This window comes from Panthera leo, chromosome D4 (genome assembly GCF_018350215.1).
Source record: "Panthera leo isolate Ple1 chromosome D4, P.leo_Ple1_pat1.1, whole genome shotgun sequence".
Classification (NCBI taxonomy): Eukaryota; Metazoa; Chordata; class Mammalia; order Carnivora; family Felidae; genus Panthera; species Panthera leo.
Genome location: NC_056691.1, coordinates 61,072,709 through 61,090,199, shown reverse-complemented (window position 1 = coordinate 61,090,199; position 17,491 = coordinate 61,072,709). Strand labels below are relative to the sequence as shown.

Below are 17,491 nucleotides of genomic sequence, written 5' to 3'. Positions count from 1 at the left end.
GCTGTAAAACACACGCACGGCACAGGATGTTACCGCAGGAATTCCCCACTTTATACAAAACCAACAAGTTTACCCAGTAATTAAAACACTATAATCATTTATATTCATTGTAATTTCTAATGGCACGTCAGCAACAGTAGCTCACTACAGGCCAGGGCACAGGTAAGGCAGAGGCCAGAGATGGGGGGTCTCAGGTGTGATTCCTACCCGCTTTGCTCTCCTTCAGGAAAGCATATCAGATGGCCATGAGCAAGAGTGAGATGATCTGAGGAAAAAGCCAAACTGGCTCTGATTAGCATTCAGATTTGCCCCAAAGAAGATTTACAAATGGTCAAAAAGCACATGAAAAGATGCTCAATATCATTAGTCATCAGGGAAATGCAAATCAAAACAATGAGGGACCACTTCATACCTACTAAGATGACTGTAATTATAAAAAGTGTTGGCAAGGATGTGAAAAAAATCAGAGCCTTTGTACACTGCTGGTGGGAATGTGAAGTGGTACAGCCACTGTGGAAAGGAGTTTGGGAATTTCTAAAAAAAAAAAAAAAAAAATCTAAGCATGTACTTACCCTGTGACCCAGCAGTTCTGCTAAGTATATATACCCAAATTAATGAAAAGAAGTACTCAAATACTTGTATCAAATGTTCATAACAGCGCTATTCACAAGAGCTAAAAGGAGGAAACAAATCAACATCCCCATCAACGAAAGAATGGATAAACGAATTGTAGTATATCTATTCAGTGGAATATTACTCAGCCATTAAAAGGAATGAAGTACTGACACTTGCTAAAAAATGGATGAATCTCAAAAACGTTAAGCTAAGTGAAAGAAGCCAGACACAAAAGGCACATACTTTATGATGCCATTTACATGAAAGATCCAGAATAGGTAAATCCATAGAGACAGAGAGCAGTTTAGTGGTTCCCAGGGGCTAATAGGATGAGGATGGGGGCCATGGGGAGTGACCACTTCATGGAAATAATGTTTTTCACTCTTTGGAGAGATGAACATGCTTTGGAACCAGACAGAAGTGACAGCTGTACAACAGTTTGAATGGACCGACTGCCACTGAATTGTACACGTGAAAATGGCTAGTTTTGTTATGTGAATTTTACCTCAATAAAAAAGTCAACCAGGATAACCAGATGTCCGATAAATATATGAAAAGGTAATCAACTTAAATATCAGGAAAATATAAATTAAGACTATAGTAAGGGGTATCTGGGTGGTTCAGTTGACTTTTATCTGACTTTTGATTTCAGCTCAGGTCATGATCTTGTGGTTCATGAGTTCAAGCTCCACACTGGGCTCTGTGCTGACGGCGTGGAGCCTGCTTGGGATTCTCTCTCTGACCTTCTCTCTCTGCCCCTCCCACATGCTCTCTCTCTCTACCTCAAAATAAGTAAGTGGAATTGAAATAAAATCTTTTTTTTAAAAAAACACTACAGTAAGATTCTACTATGTACTCATTAGAAGGGCTGAAATTCAGCCCAGTGACAAGATCAAGCGCTGGTGAGGATTTGAAGAAATGGGGACTCATACCCAGTGGGTGACCATGCACCTCAGTACCACCATATGTAAGATGGTCTGGCACTGTCTGTTCAGTTGAAGGATGAACACACCCTGTTACCCAGCACCCCACTCCTAGACACAGAACCAACAGGGGTATGTGCACATGTGCACCAAGAGACATGTACAAGAATGTTCGCAAACCCACCACTGTCTCTGCCAAAATGGAAACAACCCAAATATTGGAGACAAATGAATAGATGATGTACAGTATGTTAATACAGTAGAAAATTATACAGCAACAAAGATGAATTAACTACAGCCACACACAACAGTATAGACAAATCTGAAAACTGAATATCCAGTGAAATAAGCCATGTATAAAGTTCAAATTCAAGTGGAACTGTAGAATCTGGGGATACATGCTTAGGTACTAAAGTTATTTCTAAAGAATAAGGAAGCAATCACCATAAAAGTCAAGGTGATGGTTACCTCTGAGGGCAAGGAGGGAACAGTCACATCCAAGGGGCACAAGCTTCTGGGGCTCTCCTATTCTTGACCCGGGTTATGTGGCTGTTTGCTCTGTGATAAACACTTGGGCTGTAATTTTTGTGTGCACTTTTCTGAATGGATATTATATTTCACAATAAAACAGTATAAAGAAAAGTAAATAATTTGCACATATTGGGATTTTATTAACAGGAACAAAATACCTTGTGAAACCGCTGCCCTTGTCCCCTAAAACCACCTTCTTATCTGCTAAAATAGCAGGTGTTCCAATGACACTGTAACTTTACTAGCTCAGCCATGACACATGAGGGGCACGAGGATCGGTGTAGGGGATAGGGTCCCATTGACAAGGATCTCTTCAAACAGGGCAGGCCAGGAAAAACCCTCTAGAGTTGGGAAGCCTTGAGACTTTGGACCTCGGTTTCCTTATCTGGAGCACAAAGATAACAGTCCCAGTCCCTGCCTCCTGGAGCACTTTTGAAGATTGGATGAATGTAACCCAGACATGCCCACACCTCTGCCTGAGCATATAAAGTGATTTGCTTATAACTGTTGGCCTTATTAAACGGCATGCAAAACTGGGCTTGCAGGAGGATATCTTACATGTCTAAGAGTTTCTGCAGAGGCCCAGAGGGACACTGAATACCCATCAGTTGCAGATGGCCCTCTCGTGGCCCTTTCCAGCTCGTGGCGGTTTCCTGCCACTCCCTTTTAACGCTTTCGATGGGAACAGGGTTTCCTCTGTGTTGTTTCTAACAACTGACTTGACATCAAGGGGAGCCTTCAAACACAGGAGGAGAAAGAAACACCAAAGTCTCTTTGCCCAGAATCTTCTTCCTTTTGGAGGCAGGGGTTGCAGCAAAATTCACGAAAGCCCATGAAATACAGGCCGCCCTCTACCGCTGAGCTGGCAGTGCCCTATATCACATGGGAAATTGCAGCGTTTCGACATGGGGCATGACGCTGAGAAGCCAGAACTGTGCTCCCTCTGCCCTCTGATCTACAAGAAATGCTAGCCTGGATGTTCCGGTGGGAAAAGTGGCCAGAGGCCAAGGAGACAATGGTCTAGGTTGTCCCAGGCTTTCTCTGGCATACAAAGAGTTAACCCAGGCCACCCCCTCAATCCTCAGTGTCCTTCAAAGGGAGAGAGGTTGCTGCCCCTTCTCCTCAGACACGTATTCTGTCCAGGCTGTGTACTGATCTCCTAAATCCAGGACGGGTGGGACCCTTTGGAGAACACAGTTCTGCAAACTCGGCATGGAGAAAGGGCTGAGGGTGGAAGGACGGGAGCCTAGGATCCGGGCTCCAGTCCTGCCTTTTGGACAGGCCACTTCCTAAGCCTCCCTAATCATCAGTGTCCTCTGTAAAAACTGCCTGCATTGCTTTCTAACAGCTATTGCAAGGACCGACCCATAGTTTCTATCGCTTATTTTCTGCCTAGTATGTGCCACAGTGTGGAAAGCGTATTACCTCTAAGACCTCTTTTAATCTTCACAGCATCCCTATGAGGAAAGGTGGTCTAATTATTCCCGTTTTTTGGGGTGAGGAAACTGAGGCACGAAGAGGTGAAATCCATTGCCCAAGGTCACCTAACTCAGCCACGCTTCAAGCCCAGGCAGCCTGAACACAACTTAACCAAAATCTGTTTTAACTCAGACCCTACTAGTCATCCACCCTGCTCTGGGTCCTAGTGAGGAAAGTGAGGCTTGTGGAACAGAAGGGGACCAGATCCCCTGGCTCCCCGCCGGTAGTTCTTCTCATCACCCTGGGCGCCACTGCCCACCATGGATGGGACTCCTTCAGCTAACTCAGGGGTAAGTTAGGCATCGAGGCGATTCAGTCCCGTTATTTCTTGCGCGGCAAAGGCGCCAGGTGTCTCTGCTAGCGATCACGCGGCCGCACCTGTGTGCAGAGCGGGCACCAGACCTGTCCTTACAATGAGCCAGCCGGCACGCAGGACCTGCGCGCGGGCTCCGGGTGAACTAGAGCTAACTGTTCCCTCGGAGCCGCTGGCGCTGCCCCCGTACTTCCAAAGTCCCTCTGTGCCCACGGCTGCAGGGGCCGCGCCCTAGCTGCACAGCGTCCAGACCACGCGCCACCCGCCCGACGGGTCAGGGACCCCGGTTCGCCCCCTCGCATCCCCTTCACCGCCCGGGGAAGCGGCGCCGGGAGCGCCAGTGCGCACAGAGCGGCGAGGACTCCCTTTTATGTCCAGGAATGAGCGCGCACCGCAGGCACGCCCGCCGCCAAAAACCAACTTCCCCGGGGCGCGCGGAGGCAGCCGGGGCCACCCCCGGGCCGGGTCGCTTACCTGTCGCGGAGCGGGTCCGGGTGACAGCGGGGAGAAGCGCGGAGACCGAAAGCAACAACAGCAGGCGCCAGCACCGTCCGTTCCTCCTGCAAGAAGTGGGGGGGCAAGAAGGTGAGGCGGGCGGGAGGGGCGAGGGCCCGGGGCGCGGGGAAGCGAGTCCTACCTTGGCGCCATCTCGCAGGCCCGCCGAACCCCCCGAAGGCACCGTGCGCCCGGCTGAGCGCTGGCCGCCGCTCGCCCTTCCTGCAGCGAACAAAGGCGGCGCTGGGCAGCGGCGGCGGCGGCGGCGGGCAGGCTCCCGGCTCCCGGCCCGCGCCCTGAGTCACCCGCGCTCTGAAACCCGACTCCGCCGCGCCCTGCGCTCGCTCGCGAGCCGCGCCGCGCCCACCTAGGCCGGCGGCGCCGCACTCACGCCCCGGGGGTCCCGGCCGCCGCTGCCGTCCCCACGCCCCTTTCCCCCTTCGACGGACGCGCGCTCCCGGCCGCGGCCGCCACCCCGGGCCGCCTTATGTAACCTTCGAGAAAAGCCTCGTGCCCGCGCCCGTCTGGGTCAGCGGGACTCCTTCCCTCCCGCCCTAACGTCTGTCCCGGTCTGAGCTGCCCCGCGGCCAAAGCACTCTCCTTTCATGGACCAATGGGATTCTCTCAACAGCCCAGGGAGGCTGGAGTCACTGTGATTTCCTTAAATGACAAATGAAGAAACTGAGGCTCAGAGAGGCCGGGCGAATATACAAGGGCACACAGAAGGACTGAGCTCCTAACTGCTGTGCCTACCCTGCACGCCTGACACACGAACCCCACGTGAATGCCCAGAAATGGCCCCGTGATATATACAAATCCATGCCGCAAAGAGAACCCTAATAAAAAATTGAACGTATCTGATATTTCCAAGGTTTTCCGCTGTATAACTTGCCTGCCCCACCCCCCTACTCCCAGCATGGGAATGTAAGTTTCAGGAGGGCAAGAAGATACATTTGTTTTGTTAGCTGGCTAAAACAATACCTGGTGGTAGAAATGCAAATAAACATTGGGTGCATGAAGGTGAGAGTCTGAGGTGAGACACCTCTCCAGGCACGATAATGATGAGGGAGAGGGGAAGCAGTCTCAGCCATCCCTGGTATGTGTGACTATCCCACGGGGAAAGGGCTTAGCACAGGGTCTGGCACTGGCCAACCCCCCACACGGTGGCTCTTTATTATGATTACCAGGCACCACAGAGTAAGGTTTTGGGGTGGGAGGAGGCACCACGGAGGCACAGTTCTGAAGCCTAGCAAGCCCCAGCAATGGCTCTTCCTGACGCACCAAGGAGCCACCGTGGGCCATGTCTCTGTTGTCAGCTCCTGGTTTTCATTTCTAGTAATCTGAGTTAGGGCCCCAGAGATAGGAGGGGATGGATATACTAGCTAACATTTATTGAGTGCTGATTATTTCCCAGACCCTGCGCTAAATGCTTTACAGTTTCTGCCCACTATCAGAAAGTACAGTGGGCCTATGAAATCTTTCATGAGCCAAAGCAGTGTAGAGTGAAGAAGCAATTACCATTAATTTATATGGAAAAAAGTTTTAGCATTCTCAGACCCCCAAAAATTACCCCTCTTAGGTTTTTCTGAAACCTTAGGACACATCTTGCTAATGATGCCCAAAATAACTTGAGATAAAGCACAGATGCTCACAGACACAGTCGAAAGCTACAGCTGAAAGCTGCAGCGGCTTGATGCTAAGATGTCTCCTGGGGCCCATCACACTCTTGGGGTGCTTGCCACATCTTTAACAGCTTGCCCAAAACACTGAACGCTATTTTCTCTTTGCTCCTTTTTTCTGCAACAGTGAAACTGCTCTTCAGATTTCTTTCAGTTACTGAGAACAGGTATTCCCGTGGGTCTTTTGTAAAAGCAAAGTGGCAAAATGGGAACTTTTGGAAAGCAGAAAATACCTATATACCTGTGTTACCTCATTTAATCCACACTACAACCCTGGAAAGGCAGTACTGCAATGATCCTCATTTCATGGATGAGGAAGCCGAGGCTTAAAACATGCCCAACCTATGCGTGACAGTTGCCGATACCCATGCTCTCCACCACTCAGTCACCTACCTGCACGAGAACAGCGGGTTAGACCCACTGGAGATGCGCAGCACTCCGGCATGACAGGGTTAATGCCTGCATGGGCAGTGAGGGCTCTGAAAGAGCTCCAGCCCGAGGTCAGGAGCTTGTTTCCAGTCCATTTCTTGTCTGGGCTACAGAGTAAAGTTGGGCAAATCCTGACATTTTCTGAATTTTTTTTTTTTTATTTCTTCATCTGTATAGCAGACACGATGATCCTGACTTGGGCTGTGGGTCTCTCGATATGCAACTTGCACACCACAGTGCTCTGTCGCTTGTAAATGCTGCACATATCTACAGATCTGGGATTAATGTGAACAGTCTTCAGAACAGGAAGAGAGCAGCACGTCCTGGAGAAAGCTGGAGAGGCTTCAAGAGGAGAGTGAAGTTCACCCAGGCTCTGGGTCTGAGGAGAGTTTGAGGGGGATACATCGGAGGAAGGGGAAGGCAGTACTCAGAGAGATGCACTCTCAAGCAATAAATGGATAAAAATTTCCTGGGTTGCAGAGGGGACTGGTGGGCAGGGAAGTGTTACAGAGCCAAGACCTTCAATGACATGCCAGCTGATGGGTGTGTGCATGTGGACTTGAAATCATGGGTATTCCCTGAGCGTTGTGGAGTCCCAGAACATTTACAATGGACAGAGCCCTGCGAAACCTGATCCAGCCACCTCCCTCCTGTCCCTATTTTATTGATGGAGAAACTGAGGCTCAGAAAGGCCATGCAATTTACCAAGTCAGAGGTAAGGGCAGAGACACATAAGAGAAGGAGAAAATGGGTAAGGTCTTGAAATGTTGCAGAAGATCCTTAAAGGTGGTGAATTACCTGTCACAAGAGAGATACACCTCTTAACAAACAAGAGGTCCCTGAGAAGGTAGGAATTATGAACTGGTACTCTGGGATCATGCTGCCTGGCGAATCCTGGCTCCATTCTTTATGAGCTATATGAAATGTGGGCAAATCTGTAAGACGAAGGTGACAATGAGTTTTTCCTATCAGCTCTTGGAAGGATGAAGATGTTCCTGGGATGCAAAGCAGTTATCAGTGTCTGGTGCACAATAATGCTCACTGAATGTTAGCGTCTATAATTGATGGTGGTGCGATTCTGGCAAGGGGCATGTCTGCAAGAGAGGCGAAACCCCAAACCCAGCCTTCAAGAGGCTGAGGCACCAGCAGCCAAAGCAGCCATAGAGCTAGGATGTCCCCACGTGGAATTAACTCACAAGCCAAAGCACATTCTAACAAAATTGTCTGCTTCAGTCTTCTTTCTTCATCGGTTCATATTCTCTGTGAATATGAATTCTCTCCCACGTGCAGCCATTCTTATTTTAGTATGAATCACTAACCATAGGGAATTTGGTCTCTTAGTTCTATATTTCTCTATTGCTTATAAAGTATCACATCAACTGGAAATATAATTGACTTTCTTAGGCCTCAAACTTAGAATATATTTCTACATTGCTTAGAAAGAGCTACATCAACTACAATTGTGTAATAGGTCTATGGTTCTATTGGACTGTTAAAACCAGAAGTTGTGATGAACTGGTGGCCATTGGCTCAATTTGGCCCACAGGTTTTGTTTGGCCTGTCTGGTGACAAGCTCAAAATTAAATTAGTTGGAAATGTTTGATAATTAAGTGATTTTATTTATTTTATTTTTTTATATAGAGAGAGAAAGGGCACAAGTAAGCAAGGGAGAGAGAGAGAATCACAGGAAGGGAAGAGAGAGAGAGGGAGAGAAAGATAGAAGAAGGGATCACCCAAGCAGGACTCAAGCTTGCCGGAAGCGGGACTTGAGCTCACCTATGTGGGACTCGAGCTTACTTACGGCGAGATCCGATCTGAGCCAAAGTCAGGTGCTTAATGACGGAGCCACCGAGGCGCCTGATAATTAAGTGATTTTACATTCAAGTCTAGATTTCTGGCTTCTTTTTAAATTTTTGGAAAACCTGTCAACACGGGGCCTGAATTCCCTGTGCCAACAGTTGATTGGCATTGAAAAGGGGCTGCTACTTTCAGTTAAGAAAGTGGTCTGCCATTTGCCCTGGTCCCCACCACTCCCTTTTGTTCCTCAGCACCAAGGATATGAATCATTTGCCATCACATGCACTTTTTCTTTCTTATAAAAAAGAGAAGAGTGGAATAGATTGTGTGCTCATGTCTCTGTTAAAAAATGGGTAAAAAAAAAAAAGATGTGTATAGATAAACAGGGAGTCAGGTTTCAAAAAACATGTGCAAGAACATATTTCTGCATGTTTACTGTATAAATAAAGTATATCTACCTTGAAAAAAATGAAAACCAAGATGCTATTATGAAACAAACCTTGTCTCCCTCAGGTATGTATGTTACAGGAAGGATGAAGGCATGGCTCCGTTTTGAGTGGTGAGCTTTAATTGTGGTCCCATTTATAGTCCAGGGTCCATACAGATGGTCTCACACTGATGATGGTTTGATTTTTCGACTCTATGATGGTATGAAAGCGATATGCATTCAGTACAAACTGTACCTCAAATTTTGAACTTTGATCTTTTCCTGGGCCGGGGATATACGTTCTGATCCTCTCTCGTGGTCCTGGGCGGCAACAACAAGCTGCAGCTGCCAGCCAGCCAGCGACCACACGGGTAAAGAGCCAATACAGCAAAAAACAAAACAAACAAAACAAAAAACAACAAACAAACAAAAAGAGCCAATACAGCGATAACCATGCTGTACCCATGCAACCACTCTGTTTTTCACTTTCAGGACAGTATTCAATAAGTTACATGAAATATTCAATGCTTCATTATAAAACAGACTCCATGTTAAGATGATTTTGCCCGACTGTAGGCTAATGTAAGTGTTCTGAGCACATTTAAGGTGGGCTAGGCTAAGCTACGATGTTCTGTAGGTGAGATGTATTAAATGCATTTTCGATTTTCAACTTACGATGGGTTTATCAGGACCCATTGTGAGTAGAGGAAGATCTGTATGCATAAGGCAGCAGGTTCCTTTACTATTCTGGCAGGGAGATCCTGTGTGCACATTTCATATTTTGTTGGTTCTGTGTATTAGATAATATCCAGTTCACTGGAATCTTTATTTTTTCCAATTCACTGGAATCTAAAAATGAAGGTCTCCAAAGCACATTTTCTGTACAAATGACTGGAAACAGATGCATGTTAATATTGTTTTTTTTTTTAATTTTTAATGTTTATTTATTTTTGAGAGAGAGAGAGAGAGGGTCAGAGAGAGAGAGGGAGACACAGAACCCAAAGCAGGCTCCAGGCTCTAAGCTGCCAGCATAGAGCCTAATGAGGGGCTCAAACTCACGAACCGAGAGATCATGACCTGAGCTGAAGACGGATGCTTAACCGTCTGAGCCACCCAGGCTCCCCAAATATTGTTCGTTTTGTACCTACTTCACCTGGAAAGGCGGCCCATGTTCGTAGGCAGTAGGGCTCTCATTTTGGAGTTGGGCCCAGAGCTGAGAACTGTGGGCTCAGGCTGAAGGAAGACAGGGAGGGTGCAGGGCATCCAAATGGTCCCAGCTGCAGGTGTGGGAGGGGTGAGGGCAGGATGCCAAGCAAGGCATTTTGCCTCCTGCCAGACTGTGTTTTGAGGGTTTCAGCAATTTCCTTCCATTCAATATGAAGTGGTAGAAATAGCCAAGAGGAAGCCTCATGTCATACCCAAGCAGGTCTTAAATTGTTTACCACAGCTTCAGTACAATCTGAGAGATTAGGACGTGTGGAGACGTGGGGATCTTATGTCTCGGCTCTTCCAGGACTCAGCTAAATTACCGTGCTGTTCCATTTTCCCATAATCCACCCAAGTGTCCCAGAAAACGCCGTCTCCGAAAACATTCTCCAGACTGTCTCCAGCAGCTGGAAGGGGTACAAAAATCAGTGAGAAGCATCCCAAATTTTGGTTTGGGAAGAAGTTACCAAGCACATAGCACAAGTCTTCTTGAACCTGTCTCTTCAGTGAGCAGCTTCCTTGTGGAGCTGTGTGACAGAACGCACACAGGCACCCAAAGCTTGCATCCTCATCTGATTCCACGAGCAGAAAAAAGAGGAATAAACTTAGCTAGCTGGCTAGAAAAGAATTTACTAGAGTAACTAAAGAGGGCTGCCTTTCGGGTAATCAAGAGAAAACAATAACAGTTTAAGCCCACCAATGCTTTCCAGGGAGGAACCTTGTTCTGATGAACACCTTGATGTGTTTGGATGTGCAAAGGGGAGCCAAGGGCTGCATAAGAGAAAGAGATGAATTTGAAAATCTGACAGTCCCAAAAGGAAGGGGACGAGGAGGGAGAGTGTGTCAGACCCTCTTTGGGGCCACTGTCAGCGCCGGGTCCCTGTCCCCTCTTGCCTTTGTCATCCAGGTGCACTACAGGCAAGGGCCACCACTGCCAGCACCTGCTTCCCTTTACCTGAGTGCTTTCTCTGGCCACTGGAGCCCGCCCTACCCACACAGACCTGAAGTGCTGGGGAATTAACGCCGACCAAGAAAATCTTAACCAGTGACCAGCAGGAACTGGTGAATACAAATGTCAGCTCCCTTTCCCACTTGGTGGGAACCCTTAGGCACCCAGGGTCCCTGTCCAGTGCCCCATGCCCATGCGGAGCACCTCTCACTTCCCGCCCCAGGGCTCCCTATTGGTGCTGGCACATGGCGTGATCCACTCAGCATAAGCAGCCTGCAAGTGATGTGGAAATAACACCCTGAGAAGCAAACATGTTGCCAGAGGAAGCCAACAAACACGTTTCTCCCTACCTCTCCCAGATACACTGTCCCGAGAAAGTCATTTATAAGGCATCTCAGAAGATTGTCTCAGGGGCACCTAGGTGGCTCAGTCGGTTGAGAGACCGACTTTGGCTCAGGTCATGATCTCACGGTTCATGGGTTCGAGCCCCAAGTCAGGCTCTGTGCTGACAGCTCAGAACCTGGAGCCTGCTTCGGATTTGATCTCCCTCTCCCTACCCCTCCCCTGCTCGGGCTCTGTCTCTCTCTCTCAAAAATAAATAAACATTAAAAAAAAAAAAAGAAAAAGATGGACTCACAACACAGATATCTGTCATTTAATGCATCTTATTGGCCCCTCCTCCTTCCCCTCCTCACTCCCCTTTCCTTCACTTCCTCTCCCTGGGACTATACTCCCTAATGCCAGAGAAGCACCAAAAACTTCTGCCTCAGAACCCAGGGGAAGACGGGGGCGGAGTTTACCTGTCACTCTCACACTCATGTTATCTTCACAGGGTCTCTAGGCAGCTGTCATTTCCATCTCACCAGGTCCAATCAGTGTTATGCTTTCAATGGAGGGAACCAGCGTTGTGATCTGTGGCATGTCAGGATGACAGAGTCCCTGTGGACTATATTACAACCGAGAACAGGAGGGTTAACACGGTCCTGGGGCAAAAATGTAAACATGTAGTACTTTCCTTGCCATATGGAAACAAACTGCTTTCAATTTTCCCCACTGATAGGGATTGTGACTGCCCTTGCCGGGTCACGGTGTGTTTCCAAGTGCCGAAGGTGGTGTTGATATATTCCAGTAAAGATACCACATCTGGAATAGCAGCTGCGATCGAGGCTACCATCTGGCCGAGTTTATGGCAATCCACTATTATCCACCATAATCTGTTTGGCTTTTTCAAGGGCCATGAAAGTGAATTAGCAGAAACAGAATGGGACTCACCAGCCCTGTACCATTTAAGCCTTAATAGTGGGTCTAATCCCTGCAATACTTCCTGGGAGGTGGTATTGCTTCTTACTTACTCTTGAAGATGGAGAAGGGAGGTGGTTTTAAGGACTTCCACTTGACCTTTCTCATCCATCTCCATAAGTCAAATAGCTTAATACAAGTGTTCTGTCAGAAGCTAAGTATATCTGTTCCAATTACATAGTTGAGGCCTAAACAGATCTAGAAGGCACAGGTAAATATGTGAACAGGTAGCCCAGATCCCCATGTCACCTACCACTTTGCACTAAAACTCCTTCAATGCACACCTATGGCTTTATGGGTGGTTTCCTATGACCCATAAACAGAGAAGGAAAGAACTTATGCTGCATACAGATGACTCAGTATGATGTGTTGGCACTAGTTGAAAATGGAGTCTCTCTGTATTGCAGCCATTTCAAGGATGGCCCCAAAGGATAATCACGAAAAGAATTTCTTCCAGGGGGGTAGAACTATGATGGGACACCTGGCTGGCTCAGTGGTTAAGGGTTCGACTTCGGCTCAGGTCATGATCTCACAGTTTGTGGGTTTGAGCCCCGTGTCGGGCTCTGTGCTGACAGCTCAGGGCCTGGAGCCTGCTTTGGATTCTGTGTCTCCCTCTCTCTCTGCCCCTCCTCTGCTCATGCTCTGTCTCTCTCTCTCTCCCAAAAATAAATAAAACATTAAAAAAATTAAAAAAATTTAAAAAAGAACTGTGAGTGGTAGACTTGGTTGACCACTATGACGAAGGGAGAAGTGGTCTGAGTTACGCATATACAGAGATGCCTGAGCAGTGTGAAAATGTCTTGGATGTTGGCCAGGGGCCTGAAAGATAAGATTGGACTATCGGGGACCAGGAGATCTAGGGAGGTGTATCACGTATTGACCTACGGGAGTGGGCACAAAATGCGTTGGTCTTTGTATTTCACAATGCTCACCAGAGAATGTCCACCACAGAGGAGACAGTCAACAACCAGGTGGACAGAGTGACTCATTCTGTGGATGAGCCAGGCTCTCTCCTTGGCTACCCCAGGGCTGACATGGTGGAGTGACAATGATGGCAGGGGTAAGTGCTAAACAAAGGCCCAACAACATGGGCCCCATCCCTCTAAAGCAGATCTAGCTACGCACACTGTGGCATGCCCAACCTGCCAGCTACAGAAATTGACCGTGACCGCTTAATATGGCACTATTTCTCAAAGACAGCAGCCAGCCACTTAGTGACAAGCCAGTTTCTTCAGATCCTTTCCTGAGAGGTTCGCTTTTACGAGCATCAACACCTATCTGGATACAGGTTTGCTTTCCCTGACCAAGTACCTTTGCCAGCACCAAGGATGCTTCATTTACCAATATGGTGGCCCATACAACATTACCTCAGATACGGGACACATTTTATTTCAAAAGAGGTGCAACAATGGGTGAATGACCAAAGGATTCACTGGTTTTAGCATGTACCACTTCACTCAGAAGAAGCTAGCTTAATACAGTGGTGGAAGGGCCTGTTGAAGGCTCAGCTAAGGCGCCAGCTTAGGGACAACACAGTGCAAGGTTGTGGCACTCTCCTCCAGAGTGTGAAACCCACAGTCTGTATATGGTGCTGTGTCCTCCGGAACTAGACTACTTGGATCTAGAAGCCAAAGGATAGTCAGATTGAGCCCTTTTATCTTCTCTCCCAGTGGTCCACTGAAACTGTAGGCTCTTCTAGACTGGGGGTGTGGTTTCCAGAGAAAAAGTTCTTCCAGAGGCTACAGTAAGGTCACCAAACTTGAAGCTGAGACCACTTGGTCACCTTAAGTTGCTCATGCAGAGAGCCAGTGGACAAAGAGTGGCTGCATTAGTGGAAATAAGGACCCTGATTTCCATGAGAAGTGTGACAGCAACTACCTTATGAAGGTAGAGAGGAACTCAGGTAATTTCATGGGGGATTTCTTGGTACCTCTATATTCCACACTGATGGTGAATGAAACTATCAAGGCAACTAACAGATCAGACTCTTAAAGGATAAACGTCCAGGTCACCTCACTAGGTGAGCAACTCAGACCATCCAAAGTGTGGATCGGAAATAAAGGAAATCTAGAATGGGCAACAGAGGAGGGAAATGGCACTGGCTACAGCTGGGAGACTGTATGAAGCGTGTTTCACTAATTCTCCTGCCTAAAATCTTACCAGAGATTTCAGTTGACTTTGATCTTGAAAGGGATTCTCTGACAGGTTGGACTTGTGCGTGAGAACATCCTGTTCTCACAGCATCAGAGGCCCCATATCCTAGTACTGGAGCTGGATCTATTGGGAGGGCATGTGCAAACCTAAGTGGCACAGGGGTGGACTGGATTAGGTATCTCTAATGCACCATTTCAAATCCTCCCAGCATCACCTCCAGGTGACCATTTGTTCCAGCCACGGCCATTGCTGCAGCGATCACCTCTGTATGGGTTCCAGCCAACCATGGGCACAACCTGGCAGCCTTAACTTACACCCACACTGGGTTCCACCCTCCTGCTTTCGGACTTCTCCATCCATCCTGAAGCATGAGGTGCTGCAGGATTCACTTAGTGCCCACACATAAGCAACTTGGAAATGCGGAGGAAATAATATGCGGCAAACTTTTGAACAACGGGAGACAGAAATCAGTGAATGGATATTTCTCCCTTCCTCTCTTAGATGAACCTTCCTAAAAATCAGTTTCTTAAAAGAAAATCCCAAAGGAGGAGAAATCCTGTCCATTTGATGCCTCTTACCTATCTTCCTTGTTCTTTGCCTCATTCCCCCTTCCCTCATTGCTGGGATTGTACTCTGGAAGAAAGTAACATAGAAGTCTTTGCCTCAGGCTCTGCTTCTTGCAACCCAGGCTAAGACGGAGAGTAAGAGCTTATAAGCACCATCAAGACAGAGGCCAGAAAGTCTGTAGATGAAGCAGCCAGTGAAACATTTCTAGCAGGCGTGGCGTGGCCCAGGCCATTTGAGAAACTATAAATCTAACATACAGTTTGTAGCCATTTATGTTCCAGCATGGACATTCATTCCTCCTGCAAGTCCCCTTCCTGAAGCAACAACAGAAGCCTTCAATCAAGTTTACCAAATACAAAAATGCCTCGTGAAAATGGGGTTCTGTGGACACCAGCTGAGAGGTGAATTCCATACCTTGGTCAACAGAACAGGACAAAGGCTCCACACACGGGATGCTTTGACGAGACATGACTGGAATTTAGGAACGGAACTCAGCATCAGAGGTAAACATAAGAACTTTAGCTTTCTGAGAATTTGCTCAGATACTGAAGATGACTTTGGGCTTTCAAAAGGCACAGAATGGGGGAAGCAAAGATCATTTTTAAGGAGCAGAAGGATTCCATCCAACATCTGACATATGAGCATCAGAGAGTATCCAAAATCAGACTGTATGGGTTTAAATTCATGGATTGTCTCTTACTGGCCGTGTGACCTTAGGAAAGTTACTTAATGTTTCTGTGCTCATGTGTCATGAATTGAAAGGTAGTTATTATAGTAATACAGAGTGGTTGAATGCATCAAATTAAAGGGCTCGGGCACATAGCAGTCACTAAGCAGTTTTCTATTTTATTATTATTTAGTGCCTTTGTCTGTTCAATAAAAATAAAAAGACCATACTTAGAGTCATAGAATATCAGCTCTAGAAGAGTGCTCAGAGAATGTCAGGCCGGCCTCCACTCCTGTCCAGGAGGAGGAAGGGGTTTGCCCGGGGCTGTAACTCTAATCCAGGGCGAAGCCAGAGCCAAGTGTTCAAACACCTGTCCAGATCTTTTCTCTGCCTTGTGGAGCTTCTGCCAAATTCCCCCATACACCTGGAAATAAGACCACTACAGATCAGAAAGATAGTAAGAAATGAAGGTTTCATTCTCATAATATGCCCCAAAGTCTCTGCCTGCTTTGCTGTCGTAGAGCATTTCACTCTGCCTTTCTGCATTAGTGAACCATGGTCCAGACCAGTGGTTTTTAACCTGTGATGTGCATCAGAATTATTTTGTGGGGAAGAATGTTAAAAATGCAGATTCTGAGTCTCTGCCCAATACCTACCAAATCAGAATGTCTGCAGGTGGAACCTGGGAACTGGAATTTTACGAAGCTCCTCTGTTCCATCTTCTGTACACTGAAGTTTCATTGCTATCAGCCTGAAGTTTCAACATCTCTATTTCTCACAGCACCTGGTTCCTCAACTTTAGCTTGGCATTTTGGGTATTAGGACACTTTCCAGTTGAAATATAACCCCCCACCATGATCATTTACAATTTCTAGCTCTGACATACTGCCAAGCTCTCTCTTGGATAGACTTTCCCATTCACCACGCCTTTGAAAGAGCAAGAGATCATATGTTCTGTTGAGTTAAGGCCTTTAGAATCCAAGATTTTGGAGACAAAGCAGCTCAAAACTAGAAGGGACATTGCACCTGGTTCCAAGGCCAATCCAATTTGGAGATTTAGAGAAATAAGATAGCAAGAGGATCCCTTGGATACCGTTTGGCTAGAGAGGGGAGGTCTATCAAAGAGGATTTAGGCAAACCCCACACCTATGGACTGCCTGCCTTCCATCTTACCCCAAACCCCTCATCAAAACATCAGATAATACCTGTCATGTCCCAGTATCTATAAAAAGATAGCAGGTACAGAAGAATTAAAGTTAACAGCTATTTTTGTCTCAAGGAGGAAGAGAATTGATAAATGTGTCCTTGTGATAAGCTAGAGAGGGCAGGACATGAAACCTGTCCAAAGTGACAGGCGCTTTCTCTTTTTTTATGTATGTATGTATGTATGTATGTATGTATGTATGTATGTATCTTGGGGGAGGGAAGAGAGAGAGAGTGCATGCAGGGGAGGGGCAGAGAGAGGGGGAAAGAGGATCCCAAGCAAGCTCCGCTGCCAGCTCCGAGCCTGACTCAGGGCTTGAACTCACAGTGAGATCATGACCTGAGCCCAAACCAAGAATAGGTTGCTTAACTGACTGAGCCACCCAGGCGCCCCCAGAGTGATAGGAGCTTTATCACCGATTAAGGACTGATGTCCCCATGTGGCAGGGCCACACCTTGCTTCTATGAGTGGCCAGAACATGAAAAACATGTCCTCTCCCCGCTGATGTGCCACGAGACCCCTGCCCTGGCTCTGCTGGGCTTACCTGCAATGCAGCAGGGGTGGTGTTGGATCAACGATGGGTTGCGGCTTCCTCTTTCCTCAGTCCTATAGTTCAGGGTCTGGTCAGTGGCAACCCTAGAAAGGTGGCTGGAAATGTACAGGCAGGGAAGTTTCTTTTGTCACAATGAATGGGGATGTTCCCAGCATCTGGCAGGCAGGGGCCGGGGCTGCTAAATTCTGCAGTGCAAGAGGCAGT

General features: G+C 47.4%; 1 protein-coding gene and 1 long non-coding RNA gene across 3 annotated transcripts in view; both read right to left on the bottom strand.

Moving 5' to 3' along the window:
* COL15A1 (collagen type XV alpha 1 chain) overlaps window positions 1-4,700 on the bottom strand; it is a 108,012-nt gene extending 103,312 nt beyond the window's left edge. The window contains exons 1-2 of the mRNA XM_042912235.1: window positions 4,499-4,700; window positions 4,336-4,421 (exon numbers count right to left, since the gene is read on the bottom strand). Coding sequence (XP_042768169.1) covers window positions 4,336-4,421; window positions 4,499-4,509 — 97 coding nt within the window. The 5' untranslated portion in view covers window positions 4,510-4,700. The remainder of the gene's footprint in view (window positions 1-4,335; window positions 4,422-4,498) is intronic.
* Window positions 4,701-9,742: 5,042 nt separating this feature from the next.
* The window catches only part of LOC122205212, a 48,771-nt gene continuing 41,022 nt past the window's right edge, over window positions 9,743-17,491 (bottom strand). The window contains exons 4-6 of one of the 2 annotated variants that reach the window (XR_006195957.1): window positions 17,279-17,382; window positions 11,644-11,789; window positions 9,743-10,301 (exon numbers count right to left, since the gene is read on the bottom strand). This is a non-coding gene — a long non-coding RNA (uncharacterized LOC122205212). Of the gene's footprint in view, window positions 10,302-11,643; window positions 11,790-15,736; window positions 15,955-17,278; window positions 17,383-17,491 lie in introns of those variants that run through there. The other variant, XR_006195958.1, reaches the window with a different exon arrangement.